The sequence below is a fragment of the Pteropus vampyrus genome, unplaced genomic scaffold, assembly GCF_000151845.1.
Source record: "Pteropus vampyrus isolate Shadow unplaced genomic scaffold, Pvam_2.0 Scaffold184, whole genome shotgun sequence".
Lineage (NCBI taxonomy): Eukaryota > Metazoa > Chordata > Mammalia > Chiroptera > Pteropodidae > Pteropus > Pteropus vampyrus.
Window position 1 is genome coordinate 1,731,500 of NW_011888965.1, and position 18,410 is coordinate 1,749,909.

Below are 18,410 nucleotides of genomic sequence, written 5' to 3' on the forward strand. Positions count from 1 at the left end.
GGTATGAAATGTTAATCTCATTGTGGGTAGAATTTAAAAAGGATTGCTGTTAATTCTTTAAATATTTGGTGGAATTCCCCAGTGAATCCATCAGGCCCTGAGCTTTTCCTTATTTGGAAGTGTTTGATTACTGATTTAATCTTCTTACTTGTTATAGGTCTTCTCAAATTTTCAAATTTTTGGGACTCTGTTTTGATAGTTTGTGTTTCTAAGAATGTGTCCATTTTTCTAGATTGGGATTTGTTAGCATACAGTTATTCATAATATCTTCTTGAAATACTTTTTATTTCTATAAAATTGCATGTTTCTGGGAATTTTCCCTTTTCTTCTAGGTTAGCATTTGTTAGCATACAATTATTTGTAGTACCCTCTTATAATCCTTGCTTATTTCTATAAAATTAGTAGTAATGTCCCAAATTTTATTTTAGTTATTAGAGTGTTCTTTGTTGTTTTCTTATTCAATCTAGTTAGATATGTCAATTTTGTAATTAACTTTCAATTTTATTGATTTTTCTTTATTCGTTTTCAGTTCTCTATATTTTTTTTTTAAATCTGCCCCAATCTTTATTATTTTTTTTTTCCTGCTGCTGGTTTTGGTTTTAATTTGCTCTCCTAGTTCTTTGAGATATATTGTTAGGTTATTGATTTTAGATATTTCTTTTTTAATGAAGATGTTTATTGCTATAACTTTTCCTCTTGGCACTGCTTTTGCTAAATTCCATAAGTTTCGGCATGTTGCGTTTTCATTTTCATTCATCTCAAGGTATTTTTCTGATCTATTGTGATTTCTTTTATTACCCATTAGTTGTTTCAAGAGTGTGTTGTTTATTTCTGCATATTTGTGAATTTTCCACTATTTCTGTTATTTCTTTTTAGTTACATTCCATTGTGATCGCAAAAGATACTTTGTGTATTTCAATCTGTTAAAATTTATTAAGAATTGTTTTATGGCCTGACATATGTTCTGTCTTGAAGAACGTTCTATATGCACTTGAAAAGAATGTACATTCTGCTGTTTGGGGGTATAGTGTTTTGTATATATCTGATAGGTCTAATTGGTTTATAGTTCTCTATTTTCCTGTTATTCTGTCTACTTGTTCTCTATTCTCTTGTTATTCTGTCTATGTGTTCCATCCATTATTGAAAGTTGGGCATTGAATACTCCAACAATTATTGTAGAACTGTCTATTCCTTCTTTAAATTCTGCCAATTTTTACATCATATATTTTGGAGTTCTATTCTTAAGTGGGCATGTGTTTATAATAATGATATTTTCTTGATGGGTTAAAACTTTTATTAATATGAAATATCCATCTTTGTCTTGTGTTACCTTTCTGATTTAAAATACGTTTTGTCTGACAATAATATAGCTACCTCAGCTTCAATTTTGGGTTGCTATTTACATGGAATACCTTTTTCTGTCCTTTTGCTTTCAACATCTTCGTATCTTTTTATCTAAAGTGAGTCTCATTTAGACTCCATGTAGATGGATATGTTTGTTTTTATTTTTATTTCTTTTTAATTGTAGTATAATTTCATGTAACATATTAGTTTCAGGTATATAACATAATGATTATATACATTGTGGCATGATCACCCTAATAAGTCTAGTTAACATCTGTCTCTGTACATAGTTATAGAAATGTTTTTTTTCTTTTTTTTCATATGATGAGGACTTTTAAGATTTACTCTTAGCAACTTTTGAATATGCAATACAGAATTACTAACTATATCACTATATTGTACATTACATCATGATGTATTTATTTATTTTATAGCTGAAAGTTTGTACTTTTGATCTCTGTCACCTAATTTGTCTCCCCACTCCTGGCCCCCAGCAACCATCAATCTGTTCTCTGTATCTATGAGCTTCTTTTATTGTTTGTTTTTGATTCCACATACAAGTGAGCTCATATGGTATTTATCTATCTCAGTTTGACTTATTTCATTTATCATAATGTCCTCAAAGTTCATTTTTGTTGTTGCAAATGGCAAGATTTCATTCTTTTCTTAGGGCTGAATAGTATTTATTTTACACACACATGCACAAACACACACACACACATACACTCCATATCTTTTTTTAATCCATTCATCCACTGATGGACACTTAGGTTGTTTCTATATCTTGGCTATTGTAAATAATCCTTCAAAGGACATAGGGGTGCATATATATCTTTTTAAATTACTATTTTCATTTTCTTTGGATAAATACCTAGAAATGGAATCATTGGGTCATATGGTAGTTCTATTTTTAATTGTTTTGAGGAACACCATGCTATTTTCCATAGCAGCCACATCATCAATTTACATTCTCACCAACCATGTACAGTGCTTGTTTATTTTTAAATTCTGCCAACCTCTTCCTTTTAATGGGAGAGTTTAACTAATTTACATTTAAAGTAATTATTCATTAAGAAGAGCTTATTTCTTCCATTTAGTTGTTTTCTGTATGTCATGCATACTTTTTCTTCTTTAATTTCTCTATTACTATCTATTTTTGTATTTTTTTTGATAGCCTGCTATTTTGTTCCCATCTTTATTTCTGTATAATTGTTAGTTATTTTTCTTAGTAGTTGCCATAGGGATTACAATTTATACCTTAAATTTACAACCTAGTTTTAATAGTGCAAAATTAATTTCGGGAATATATAAACACTGTTCCTTCCTATGCATCTCTGCCCTTCTCTTTTATATTGTTATTGTCACAGATCACATCTTTATAAATTGTATGCTCATCAGTGTAGGTTTATAATTATTGCTTTATGCATTTGCCTTCTAAATCATATAAAAAAGAGTTGCAAACCCAAAGTGCAATAACATTGGCTTTTTGGTTTACTTTTATAAGTACTCTTTATTTCTTTTTTGTTTTTGGAAATGGATTAGTTTAGAAATGGCTTAGTTTCTCCTTCATGTATGAAGAATAGTTTTGCTAGATATAGAATTCTTAGTCAAAATTATTATTATTATTATTATTATTATTATTATTATTATTATTATTTATTTTAGGATTTCAGATATGTTATCCTACTACTTTTTGGCTCCCATGGAAGAAATCAGATATTAATCTTTTTGAAGATCCCTTGACTGTGGCAATTAATTTGTTCTTATTGCTTTAAAAATTATTTTTCTATGTTTTGACAATTTGATTAGAAAGTGTCTAGTGTGAATCTCTTCGATATTCTGTTAGGAATTGATGAGCCTCTTGGATATGTACATTTATGTCTTTCATCAGCTTTGGGAGGTTTTCAGCCATTATTTCTTCAAATATTTTTTTTTCTGCCCCTTTCTTTCCTGAGAATCCTATGATGTACGTGTTGGAATGTTTGATGGTCCCCCAGGCTCTGTTTATTTTTCTTCATTCTTTTTTTTTCCCCGTTTCTCAGACAATTATTTCTATTTCCTTATCTTCAAATTCACTGATCCTTTTTTGTGTGTGCATAGGCAATGCTTTCCTGTTTCTTTGCATACTTTTGTATGTTTTTTTTTTTTTATTGTTGAGAACTATACATTTGAGTATATTGCAAAACTGGAAATGTGAGTCTCCTACTCCTTACAGATGCTGATTTTTGTTTGCTGAGGGATGTAGGCATTTATTTGTGACTTTTTCAGACAATTTTTGCAAAGTTTACATTTCCTGTATGTAGTTACTGATGTTTGGGTTTTATTATCTCTACTGTCAGCTAGTGATCTAACAAAGATTTCCTTAAATGTTTGGTTCCAAAAAGCAGGAGAGGAGTTTCTATGTATTTAAATCTTCTGGTAGATGCCATTAGAGGAAGCTGCTGCAGCCTGAGAGGATTGAAACCAAGGGAAGCATCTTCACTGGTCTGTCAGGGAGCTGCCAAACCAACCAAAATATACAGCCCTAAATTTTTAAGGACAAGATCCCCACTGCCTACCTTGGTATCTGCCAGCCCCTCCAAGAACTCAGGCACTATTGTCATAGTGGTGCTGAGGAATGGAAAATGGCATTTGTTTTGTGCATGTCATTCTCTTAACAGAGAACAGCAGTATTTCTCTTCATGAAACACTTATTTTGTCGTAAGTATTAATCAGGTTCCAGAATTATGAAATAGTTTTTTTTAAATCACTCTTTCCAGCTCTGTGGTTGCTTTATTGGAAGGACCAATCCCTGGAACTTCCTCTCTGCCATTTTGTGTCAACCCTACTTTCTTAAATCTTGTTTCCTGCTTCCCTTCTGTTCATATGTCTTTTTAAAAATCCCATACAGGTCCCTTAAAGGTTGGTTGCAGGCTAATGTAATGATAATTAGAACTGTACCAAAATCTAAGGTGAATTAGGTTGAGATAAATTAATCAGTTTTGATTATCTTAGACATTAGATTTGAGCATGCATTACTTTTGCTGATTCTCCATTAAAGTAGAAATGCATTGTGTATTTAAATATAGACATTGTAAATAATGAGGGATTGGTTTTATAGGCTTGATGTGGTTTATAAGATTGAAAAGGTTTCAAATTTTGCCAATTATGAAGAGTTGATTTACTATTATTATTATTGCACGAGTTAATTTCTACATAGTATTTTTCTGTTTCCTGTATGGATTGACTAATTATCATGATAGAAAATAAATTTTAAAATTATGTATTTAAGTCCAAGAAGTTTAGACAATTTGTTGCTATATGATGTCATTTATGCTATATGATCTTTTTATTTAACATTTATATTGCCATAGCGCATAGTAATAGAATATATTTATATGTTTATTCACATTAAATTGTAGTTCATTTTTTAGTTAAATTTTTAGGAAGAAGGTGTGGAAACCCTTGTACTCTAACAGAACCACAGTCCGAAATTTATATTCTGACCTATTTTATCACTTTTAGAGTTGTTAACGCATGCTTAATAATTCTACTAATAAAATACTAAATTTTTATACTCATTTCTTTTTAGAACCTTGTAAAACACCTTCCTGAGCAGACGGTACTCAATGAATTAGCAAAGCTGAAGAATGAATATGATGACCTTTGTGAGCCTGAACAATTTGGAGTCGTGGTATGTATCTAGCATACGTCAGCTTGGAAGTAACCCTTGTCAGAAACAGTGAAAATAATTTTAATCGTTGATTTCTTTTTTACTGTACAACAATGTAATTTAATATAATATTGGCCTTCAGAACAACATCCTTTGTTTTTCTATTATTTGTCATGGTATTGAAAAATAAAGAAATTAAAATTTATATTCTATAAAATATTTCAAAATATCTCATGAAAACTCCTCCATACCGGTGCCAATATTTAATCCTATTAATATATGAAAAATAGTATATATATTATTGTATTGTCTATTTTTACTTGTATTTAGATCTTGATGTCAGCATTTGCCCTCACCCCCAATATTTAGACTAATAAAAATGGTAGTAACTAGGTAAATATTCTGGGGACTCTGTGGTATATATTATGTCAGAAAAAGCACAAGAACTTTTAGATTTCCTATAGAGTGTTATTAATTGATGGAAAGCTTTAAATACACTGTTTCAGCTGGAAAGAAAAGCTCATAAATACACATTATGCTTTAGTGTGGTTGGTTATATCATTATCGAAATGTATTATATTTCCTTATTCTCTCTTTATTTTAAGGAGTACAAAAGATGACTAGGTATAAATTATATATTAAAGAATATAGTTATATATTTTAAGTACTCTCCAAACCTACTATTCAAATAATTGCCTCAAAAAATAGTGAGAAAGAGGGCATGGTGATTTATATATTTCTTAGAGAAAAAAACTTTTTGATTTAGGTATTCTCTATAAGTTTGTTGTCTGTATGAATAAACAATTCTAGTACAGCTGCCAGCTTTACCCTGGCTTCTTGACCATTTTCCATTTGCTTATTAAGACTTAAAATTACCATCAGTCCTAATAGTCAAACACTGTGTCTGCTTCATCCAAAATATTTTATAATCTGTTTTTTCTAACTTTTTAAAAAATAAGTTTATTGGGGTAACATTGGTTAATACAATTATATAATTTTCAGGTGTACATTATCATTTAACATTTGTATATTCTATTGTGTGTTTAGTACCCAAAGTCCAGTTTCTTTCAGCTATCAAATATTCGATCCCCTTTACCCACTTCACCCTCCCCCTACCCTCCTATATTTGACCCCCTTTACCCCATCTACCTCCCTCCTCCTCCCTTACCTCCTACCCTCCGATAACCACTAGTCTATAGTCTATGTCCATGAGTCTCTGTTTGTTTGTCCTGTTCATTTGTTGCTTTTAGGTTTATATCCCACATATAAGTGATATCGTGTGATGTTCAACTTTTTCTGTCTGGTTTATTTCGCTTAGCATGATAATCGCAAGGTCCATCCATGTTGTCACAAATGTCAGTATTTCATCTCTTCTGATTGCTGAGTAATATTCCATTGTATATATATACCACAGCTTCTTTAGCCAATTATGTATCGTAGGACACTTCAGTTGCTTCCATATCCTGGCCACTGTGAATAATGCTGCTATGAATATCGGTGTGCAATATCTTTTTGGATATGGGTTTTCAAGTCTTTGGGGTCAATACCCAGTAGAGGGATTGCTGGATCATATGGTAGATCAATTCTTAGTGTTTTGAGGAACCTCCATACTGTTTTTTATCGTGGCCGTACCAATTTGCGGTCCCACCAGCAATGTATAAGGATAACCTTTTTAATAGTAATATATTTGAATTGATCTGGTTTGGTCTTTTGGAATTTAAAAATCCTGTTTAAAGTCAAAATGTGATAGATGAGACAGAGAATGTTTCTTTTGAACATGTGCATTAACTGCTTGCCCATATTTAGACTTTATTAATTCTCAGATATGGCATTGCATACAGTGATGTAGGAGGATTCTTTCCAGTCCTTGAAAAGCAAATCAGGAATGCATATTTGGTATTGGATAGAGCATGTAAATGTACCGGAAGCAGATATTTCTCTCATTTTTTAGTTAGGTAAATCAATCAACTAACTGGTTGGATATTATTAATTAAATAACAGCACTTTAGTGCCATATGAAATAATAAAATTTTCCAGACCAAAGTCCAAACTTGAAACCTAAGCCATTTGAATTCATATTATAATTGAAGCTAGGCTATGTACCATCTGAGAATTCAGCTGTATCATGATGGTTATGAGTTTTACAGTAAGTACACTACACAATTTCTCTGAAGCCATTTTTTTTTTGGGGGGAATGCAGTTTATCTTGGAAGATGTATTAGTTTGCCAAGAAAGTCCTTCAAGAGGCATATCCTTGGTACTACACTGAGGAAATGAAGTTTGGGGACATAAAAAGCAATATACCTTCTGAACTAAAAGCAAAATAGAAAATGGAAGATATTTCTTGTTTATGCACATAACCATAAATAATTCTGGGACTGTGTACATGAAGTCACCTGGTCTTCTTATTTACTCTTCTCATCTTTAGCTACATGCCTGCAGGGAAAAAAGCCAAAGACATTATAAAGTAGTTTATGATATATAAATTTTCTAAGGCAGTGTCAATCGGTATTTGCCAAATAAAGTTTAGATAACCTCATATCTAGCCAAAAGAAATTTGAAATAACGCTGTGCTTTAGTTTTTTAAGCGTGTATGCTTTGCAGCGCTTAGGACAATATTTTATCTACAATAGACAATAGATAAATGTTTATTGAATTATAGGGCAATTATTAAACCCACATGTGAGCTTGCAATTTAAAATAGCATATTTTTGATTTGTAAAAGTAAAAATTATGGTAAAACATATTTCTCCCATTCTATGCTGAAATGAAATACACTTCTCTTTGAGTATACCCAAATAACTTTAACCCTCAAAATTTATCCACAGCCTACATTTAGGGCAACTTTGGAAATGTATAGAATCATCTGCACTAATGAGAGAAGCTCGAAACTGATAGTCTTGCTTCTTCTCTTTCTGCCCATCAAAGCTAATACTGTAGTCTTCTTAAAATCTCTTCATCATATATCTGTATCAAAAAATTTCGGTGTCTCCCAGATTTTACAGAATAAAACTTGAGCTCTTTAGCATTCTCATTCTGCCTCTGCCCCTCTGGCTTTATATCTTCCTACACTCTTTGGTGCGCTCAGTGAATTGGTGTCTTCATGACATTTTAGATTTTACCGCAGTAGGACTCTCATTGCCATTTCAGCATTTTTTCTTCCTTGTTTCTATGCAATGGTCTTTCATTTTTTCATAGCAGCTATACTATTTCTTATCAGCTCTCCTCCAGTCTTCTATCCCGCCCCTCCTCGTTCTTTTCACTTACTACAAACAACCTAATTTCTTACTCGCCAGAGAAATGGAAAAACACTTAGGCTTCAGAACTTCCAATATCTCTTCTACCTACAAAGTTATCTCTACCTCTATCTTTTATTAACTTATTCTTTATCAAATCCAGCAAGAGGGATACCTTATTTAATATGACTAATATTGTTATTGTTATTATTAGTGATAGAAACAAAAATGTATTGAGGAGTTACTGTGTCAGATACCACGCTAAGCAATTTTGCATGCAGTATCTCACATATTCCTTACCACACTGTGAGATTGACACTTTTATTAGTGCCATATTATGGATTAGGAAACCGAGACCAAGGCAGGCTGGAGAACTTGTCCAAGGTTACATAGTAAATAATAGATGCAAAATTCAAACCCAGGCAGCCTGATTTCATAGACAATGTTTTTAACCACTGTCCTGTACTGGGATGGGTGTATGTGTGCTGCATGTGTAAGATGTTCTACTACATGCTAATTTACTTATCTCTGTTTGAGGCATTATTATCGCCACCTATTTTAGTTCTGTTATCTTATTGCCTCTTCATTTTGTCAGTCTCCACTCTGCCCTTCTCTTTAGAAAAAAAAAATCATCTTCCGTCACTCCTTGCCTAAAACTGATGAATGGATAGTTGGGTAGATAGAGAATAAAAATCCTTCGTTGGCCTTGAAGTCCCTCATACCTATTTACCAATCTCCATGTCCTAACAGCAGTTTTTTTCAAACATTAGTTTCCTTTGGCTGTCTACTTCCTTAACTTCAATGAACAGCAATCAGAATTGTGCCTTAAATAAGGCATTGATCTAGGAGAGGTCATTAATTACCTTCTAATTGCATCAAAAATATGCACAAGATCTACTCTGCTTATCTTTGCTGTCACCACCTTAGCCCAAAGCCAGCATCATCATTCCCTTTAACCATTACTATATACTTTTAGCTTGTTTTCTCTATTTATACTTTTTCTCTTCTCCAAATCAGTCTCAGCACAACCCTTGATGTGACATTTCTAGAGTGCATTTGTGTTACCTCATAGTATTTATCTACTTAAAGCATCAGTGTGTTGTATGGCACTAAGGCTACAATATAAACTCCTTACCACAACTTGCCATTTCTCCTACTTTTATCTCCTGCTGTTTGGCTTCTTACTCATTATGCCTCAGCCACATTATATTTGATTTTTCAGTTTTTTTTTTTTTTAATTTATCATGCTCTTTCCTGCCTCTGGCCCATTACGCATGAGACTCTCTGTTACTCCCACTCATTGCCTGCCTCTCTTCTTCTTGTTCTTCGTGTCTCAGTTTAATTTCATCCTTCTGGTCATGTCTTCACTTACCTATCAGTCAAAATTAGGTCTCCCTATTAAATTCTCACAGAGCACTTTTTTTTCTTTTATTTCTAGAAATTATCATGGTTTTTAATTAAATGCTTATTTGCATGTTTTTTTTTTAATTTATTAAATGTCTGTTAACTCCCACTAGATTGCAACTTCCATAGTAAATACATGCATTATTTTGATTCTTAAATGTATTAGCAGGAAGGCAAAATCTTTAGACTCTTTCAGGCCTGTCTAATTCTGTATCTATATGGCACTTGATAACATCGAAGAATTTAGTCTTCTTATTGAAACCTTTCCTTTCCTTGCCTTCTTTAACAATAAATACTCTTTCCTGATTTTATTCCTATAACCCTTACCAGTGCCCGGTAGAGTTTGCATTATTATATAACTGCCTGGATGATAAAAACAGAATCATATCAGTTAGGACTAGACATGCCAGAAATGATATTACTCCTGCACGATTCATTAAAATCATCATGAACGAACAAACAAACAAACAAAAACAATAAAATTTGCAAAACTGGGGGGAAAATATGGCTTTGACTCTTAGAAAGAAATAAACATATGAGACAATGACTGGGCTGTAAAGCTTTCTCTAAACTTTTTGTTTTTTTTCAGCAACCACATCATTGATTTGCTTGTATTCATATGTAATAAGTTAAAAAGAAACCCCCCAAAAGAGAAAAAGTAAAAAGAAAAAACCCAAAAAATCCAGGGACCTTTTCTCTGTCTAGAGGCAGACCTCCTGGTAAGAGAGAAATGCTAGTTCCCACACCTCCTATGATCAATAATCCTTTTCATTAAGGGGCTAGATTGGCTGCATAGCTTCCCACTGACTTGTCTTCCAGCCTGCCTCCCACAGAATTGAATCTGGTACATTGTTGTAATTATGTGCTATACCTTTCCCAGAAAAAAAGCACAGACCTTTGAAAGCTCTGCCAGTTAGAACCCCCAGCAGGAACTTTTAGACTCTTCAGAGTGTGTTTGCAACTCAGCTGTTCTCCATCCTCAGAGTTTTGGAAATTCCCACTTGTCTTGCACTAAGGATATAGAACCATAGTGAGTATATCTATTAAACTAACTCATCTTCTAAGAAAAAGAAGGCAATAATTAGTTCTCTTAGTAATCGGCACTTTGTTTTTCTGACTTCAAAATTGCCCATATTTTTCAATTAAAAATATTCTAAAGTTATAATCTAACAAAAAGATGTTGAGATAGCCCTATACATAAAAGCATTTATAATGAAAAGCACAGATTATGTGATATTGCTGACAGCACACTTATTTTTTTTTCTTTTTCGACACAAATATATGAAGCCAAGAGGAGTAGATTTATGCCTAAAGTCGGTATGCTTTCTAATTAAAAAAAAAAACAGCAACAAAAAAAAAAACATAAGAGCTCATGAGCTGTATTCAAGATAGCTTAACCAGGTGAAAAGGACATTCTTAAAAGGATTTTTATTTTCTCCCACATATCATCAAAGGCAATTACTTTGGACAGGAAATTTTAGCTCCTCTATTCCATTAATATTAAATCATTATTCAGGTTTGCATATTCATTGGGAAAATCACATTTTTCTTTATTTTATCGGTGCTTATTCAATGTTCAGCGTTTTGGTATGTAATACCTTGATTGTTTCTGTTTTCATTCTTTCTTTAAATATGAATGTTAGCTCTTTTGTGTGCATTTATTTTATCTGAGAAAAAGCTGGTTTAATAAATTTGAGATAAGGCAAAAGAAAACTCCCCATGATTCATTTCCAAATCCATGTATTCATATTCTTTTTTAGTTCATTAATTTTTCATAGTAATCCATTTTGTGACAGGATTAATTTATTTCCATCAGCTTTTGCAATAAAATAAGGTAAAATAAAACCAGCTGAAAACTGAATATTCAGATTAAGTCTATGGATGTCAATCAATTTTGCTATTGATTGCTTTTCATTAAATTAAAAAAAAATCAAAAATTAACCCTTCTCCCTAATACAACAGTGTAGCAGCATAGTCAATGTTTTGATGGACGTTCTTGGCCTCAAACAATTGTTTTCAGAAAGATGTTTTGAAATCCTTGCTCAAATTCTTAGTATGATTCTTCTGAGTTTATAGTGTCTTTCGGGACAGACATTGTTACTGTGTTCTCTTACAGACCAGACAAGTAGACATTTGTTGAGGCATAATTTCCACATATCACTATCTTTGGGGGAAATATTTTTTTATCAACACATCTTTATTTTTCTGGTATCGAGTCAGTTTTCAACACTCTTTTTTCAAAGCCTCATTTTACAGATTAACTATGGCTCTTCTCTCTTTTGGCATCTAATATGTAAACATTTGCCATTGACTCTATGTAGCAGGTACACTTGAATTGATTATTTTGTCCAGGTCAGGTACTTGGCATACAGCAGAAAGTACAGCAATGAGCAGAAGAAACCCTGCCCTTGAGGAGGTTATTGTTAAAAGAGAATAAGAAAATTATTATTATTATTATTATTTTTAGCAGAGAATCACAGGTGTCCCCGCCTTATTTCCATACTACCAGGCAGAGTTTTGCTCAGTCATTAAGTCTGGATCTCACAACTTTCATAGGCAGTTCTGCCTGCTGTCTAACTTAAGTCCACCTGCCTATAGTGTGACTTCATTATCATAATCATTATGATATCCATGATACAAAATTATTCTGTATGTTCAATGTGCAATGGCTTCTAATCGTATTTAACTGTTTAGAGAAAACACCTTGTAACAAATGTATATTTGTTGCAAATATATCTGTTAATTCTAATGGAGTCTTAACATTATATTCTGAAGAGACCAGAAGATCAGTTATGCTCAGATATGACGGTAGTTGAAGGTGTGTTTCTTAGTAGTGCAAAAGGGAAGATGATAGAAAGAACCTTAAAGGCAAGCGACACATGACTGCAGGAGGGACAAGTGGCCATCTCCTCTTTCACACATCATTGTTATACTTGTTCCTTTTTTTCTTTCTCTCTAGATTATTTTGGTAGTTTGGCAGTAGACCAATATTCACCAGCTGTATAGGTAGTGAAATGTGTATAATTCAAATTATATAAATAAAACTGTGTCTAACTCTTTGGGGAAATAACCCACTTGTAGCTACTCTCACTAAAGCCGTCAATGCACTTTTTTTTTTAATATAATACAGATCAGCTGAAGAAATGATAGCTGCTTGATGTGATTTGATAGACAAGTACCTCATAACACAAATAAATCCCTTACATAACATAACACCATGGTCAGCCTCCTACATCACTTCAAGGAATGAATTATAAAACAAAGGATGCCAGTCAACTAAAATGCTTCAAGGAACCACAACTGAAAGTGAACATACATTTGAACCGAGTTTTTGTTGTATTTACTTATATCACTTGGGTGTACTCAAATGCCTTTATGAGACATGAGCCTTTTAATAATTTTATCTGTGGCTGGGGATGTTGCTCAGTGCTTTCTATTATTTCTAAGCTTGCTTATCCGAGACACTTCCTTACATACCAGATCCTCTAATGGAGATTCAACTGTTGTCTATCAGTGTACCCTGGTTTATTCATAAAAAATGTTTGCTTAGAATTGCGGCAAATTCTGTTAGTATGATCAATGCATGCTGATTTGTGGTTCCTGTTAAGAGATGCGCCCGATATAGTGTCACCCCCTCCATAAGGTCTTGATTTTACAATAACACATTTTCAGTAATAACATTTCTAATAGTAAATGCATATTATGAGTTTAAACTGGCTAAAGGGAGCAGAACACAATATTTACAGTGTATTCAATAGATAATAAGCACTGTTCTTCACCAAAGTCCTGGTAACACACATTTCTTACTTTTAGATGAGAGAAACTTTTCTTCAAATTCAGGGGAACAATCAGGGATCATGATTCCTTCTACTTGAGAATTTCTGAGGATGAGTAAAGAGGGTAATAACAACAATAGCTATTGTTTTAGAGTACTTACACCGTGTCAGCTACTATGACAGGAGTGTGCTCATAGTATGTCACTTAAGTCTTACTGCAACTTGCATGAATGACTTAAAGAATATATTTTACTTATGAGGAAATAAAGTCTCAGAAACATCAGGTAACTTGCACTAAAAGTCGTACAATTAGAAATTGACAGAACTGTAGTTCAAGTCCAGGTCTGTGTAACTTAGAAGTCCCTGTTTCTTCAACTACAGTTTACAAATGGGTCTGGAGAATTCAGAAAATGGTTTCTCTCCCTCTCTGTGGATTAGGGAAAATTTTCTCTCAAAATTACCCTTCCAGCGAGTTATAAGGGCTCTGAATTTGGGCTAAGATTGGGCCTGAGCAGTATCATTGGAATGACTCATATGGTACAAATTGCCTTCCATAGGATACCTTTCTCCTACCGCACATCAGCCTACTATACCTTTTCACACTAGGCATCTCTTTCCAATCCAGCCCTTTGCTGATATTAGAGTTCCTATTTGTATGAATGAATATGTTCATTCATTCATTCATTCATTTTACAATTATTTATTTTTTAATCACCTATCATATTTATTACCTGCTATGTGCCAAACCGTGTTCTAGACGGTAAATGAATTAAATTTTTCCAGATCAAAAGACAACTCTGATTCCCCCTCTACCGTACAGCCTCTTCCAAAATCAGACTTTTCAACAAAGTTAATTCCCTAGCATTTCTGGTGTGACATCTTAGCTGAAGATATTATTTGGGGGATAGTAAAATATTACTATCTTCTGTTAATTTTGTTCAATACACAATCTATCTGTTCTACTTGAGAGATCTGAAAATGGTTAGTCAGCTAAGGCAATGGTTCTCAACCTTTTTGGTACCAGGTACTGGTGCACCTATGAGAATCTAATGCCCGATGATCTGAGGTGGAGCTGAAGTGATGATGCTAGCGCTGGGGAGCAGCTGCAAATACATATGAAGCTTCACTCTCTTGCCTGCCGCTCACCTCCTGCTGTGCAGCTCTGTTCCTAACAGGCCATGGACCTGGTACTGGTCCACGGTGGGGTGGAGGGGTTGGGGAACCCTGAGCTAAGGAGTGCTTTTAAAACCAATCAGCAAATATTTAAATATCTAATTTATGCAAGATCCTGTGCTAGGTGCTGTACAAGGTGCAGTCTTTGACTCTTCTCTATATATTCTCCTCATCAATGACCTTGCCTCCACAACGTCTATTCAAATAACTTTTAAATCTACCAACTGCAATATTTATCTCCTCTTAAACTCGAGAACTGAATTTCCCAATGCTACTGGATATTATAATAATTCGTAAAACTCAAAATGTCAAGAAAGCAATATTTTTTCCCTAGCACAGAACTATTATTTTACCATTTATGCAAGAATTTAGAGGAGAAAGCTGGAGGGATCACATTTAAATAGTAAATTTTAGTAATTCAATCTTGAATTACATAAAATTTAAGCTTGAATGGTGAACATGAAAGTAAGAGGCAATTCTAAGAAATTCTTCAGGTTAAAATGTAGACGAGGAATAGTATTAAATTACATTGTATTTACCATGATTTGAATATGAAACCAAGATTTGGAGCCTTAATAACAGGAAGTTAATGGTGTCTTTGTTAGTAGTAAAATACACTATTTAGAATCTGAGGATGTTGAACCAAGTTCACTTAATTTTTTTTTTTTTATAATCGCCAAGTATTTTATTTTTTTTATTTTTTATTTTTGTAGATCTAGTACCCTTTACCCTACCTTTCTACAACTCTAGAGGTAGACAAAGGAAAAGAAGGAAATATTTATGGATCATTTATTTGGCTCCTGTCTAACCATCAAGAATTTTCCCTACTTTACAGATGAGGCACCTGAAGACCAGAGGAATTAGGTAGATTAGTTTCACAGCCAGATTATGTAAGCGTCTCCAGATTAAGTCATTTGATTGAATTTGCTACTAAACTGTACCCTACCTTCCCCCACTGCCTTAGTCCCTGATTAGCTTACTGTAGTATAGGCAGCAGCAAATCTGGGGAAGCAGATTCATCTACTCTCATACTCCTGAAACAAAACAACCAACCAGACAGTAAACCACACAAACAAGCACCTCTTTCTGCCTTCATTATTGCCAACAATGTTCTACCTCACAGTAGACTTAAAATCTTAGAGCTATCTCTGACTTTTCCCTCCCATAACTGGTCAATTGCTAAGTTCCACTGATTCTTCCTTGATTCTGCTTCTTGTATCCTTTGCTTCCTTTCCCTTCCTAGTGTCAGCATTGTAGTTTATTTTGAAAACTTACTAATGGTTTCCCTGCCACTAATCTCTGCTTGAACTAATCCTACATACTTCTCCCAAGGTGACTCAAGAGGCAGTTTAGTATAGTGGCTGAAAGTCTGGGGTCTGTAGTCCATATGTCTGAGTTCAAATCTCTAGGTCTTCAACATATAATTTGTGTATTACTTAGTATTTCTGTGCCTCACTTTCCTCTACTATAGAATGAGATTAATGCTAATAACTTTTTCCTAGGGTTGTTTTGACAATCAAGCCTGTCTATCTGTATATCTATCTATCTATCTATCTATCTATCTATCTATCTATCTATCTATAGATATATAGATATCTATATGGTTATTAACCATAACCCATAATCTATCTATCTATCTATAGATAGATATCTATAGATAGATAGATAGATAGATAGATAGATAGATAGATAGATAGGTATAGATATAATATATATGTACAAAATGTGTGGCACAAAGTGCTCAATAAATGTTAATCACTTGTTACTATTATTATTAAAGTGCATTTTCAGTCACATTATTTTAGTTGGAGCTGGTATTAAAACAAAAATCATGCCCTCTGAGTTTGTAGGCCAAGGATTGAAATACAAAGCTCCAAAATGATAAAAATATGAATAAAGACAAGTATTAGAACTTAAGCAAGACTAAAAAGCATGTAAGCCTTAGGTTTAAATTCCTTGTTGATCAGGCATAAAGGCCCCCCTGGTGAGCTAGGTCCCTACATGCCCTATAAAGCATGGCTAGAAGGGCAGATAAGTGGTGACTAGCACCTGGTCAAGATAGTTCTGGCTTTTTTAACCAACAGAGAGGCTAAAAAAAACTATTCTCTAAATATATAAAATGATAGAGGACATGATTCTGTGCTAATGGTGGCCAGTTACCAGTGACAGGAAAGGAGAAATAAAATGGGGAGAAATTTGGAGTCAGTGGTAGAGGAATAAAAAAAGGCAGAAAAAGACAAGTAGAAACTTAGATTCACACACAAATATACAGAAGGAGACTTGCAGGTTCATGGAAACATAGACTTTGATGTGATTCACTTCCAATTGTGTGGCCTTTATATCCATTCTTCAAATACTTTGGCCCCAATTCTGCCCCTAGGTATACACCTCATATACTCCTAACCTATAAACCTTTTCTTACACCCTTATTTCTCTCTACACCTTCCTTTTGGTCTCACTTTGTTATCTCAGTCTCAATCTCTCCCTTCATCCCTTTCTCCTTTCTTCCCCCTCCATCTCTCTCTCTCTTTCCTCCCTTTATATGCCTCTACTGTGAAGCCTTCATTAAACATTGTAGTCATACGAGTTTAAAGTTTTCTCTTCCTTCAGTGAACATTTCCAGCACTTGTTTTCTGTTTACCCATCTAGAATCATGTGCTGATTTTATCACTAGCTATAGTTTTCAGCTTTAGGCTATATTGAGAACTTTTGTGAGAAGATGGTGTGTCTTATACTTACCATGTGAGCACTGAAGAAAAAGTAGGATGGTTTGCATAGTATTACCCTGGCCATATCAAAAAGCTAGTGATAAGACTTACATAAATATAGTAACAGGTAGATATTCCCAGCATACTTTGATACGTCTATAAAATCACAAAAGCATAAAGGGAGTTTAGCAGAAGGCGAAGGTAAATCTTTGGAGAAGCAGACACCCATGGTTAATGAGGAAGTTCATTTTAAAAAAATGATGGACTATGTCTTCCTTTCGTATTAGAACAAATATGCTCCATTCAATAGCTCATTTGCTGCTTTTGTAGCTTAAGGGTTTTGTTTATGTTCTCTAATTTTTTTCATGTTCTCTAAAGATATCTCAATGCCTAATCTGTGCCTGACATTTGTATTCAAGAAGCAGAAAATAAATATAATTAGGATTGTTAATAATTTCATTTCATTGTGTGTGTTTATATATGTCCATGTGCGTCTACTCTCCCCACTACCTCTCTCCCAGAATTCATTTGGTGAGTGAAAACTAGTTAAATGCTTTGGAGTTATAGGAAATTAAAGACTAAAATAAGTTATTATCATAGGAGCTATACCATAGGGAATAGAGAATGTGTACCAATACTGTGAAACAAGTAATGAAAAACTAAGTTGAACTGTTTTGAAGAAAACCAATATAGAAATCTTGAATAATGTACTTAAAAGTTAAGTTCATGTGATTTTACCATAACCTAATTATTGAACATCAACATTCTGTTAAGTAGGTGAAATTCTTTAGAGCATATATAAATATTTTACATAATTATGAATAGAAATCATAGGTTTAAAAATAATTAAATGCTCAGTCAGAGCTAGTTCTCTGACTTCAAACAGCATAGTAATAGGTAATTTTTTAGGAAATATGATTTTCTGTCATCATGTACATCTTTTATCTGTAACCTAGACATTCACTCAACTCAATTTCATATTTGTAAATTTTCATAGTTTGCCTCAGGGGCAGATTTTTGGCAGTTTAAATGCTGTTGATGACTAATGATTATGCAGTTAACATACAGCAACTATTTAGCTTCAGTAATATTATCTTAATGCTATAAGGATGATTTA

General features: G+C 33.4%; 1 protein-coding gene across 1 annotated transcript in view; it reads left to right on the forward strand.

The window, feature by feature from the left end:
* The window catches only part of DIAPH2 (diaphanous related formin 2), a 791,459-nt gene that overhangs the window by 366,574 nt on the left and 406,475 nt on the right, over positions 1–18,410 (forward strand). The window contains exon 18 of the mRNA XM_011371113.2: positions 4,916–5,017. Within this exon, the coding sequence (XP_011369415.1) occupies positions 4,916–5,017 (102 nt within the window). The remainder of the gene's footprint in view (positions 1–4,915; positions 5,018–18,410) is intronic.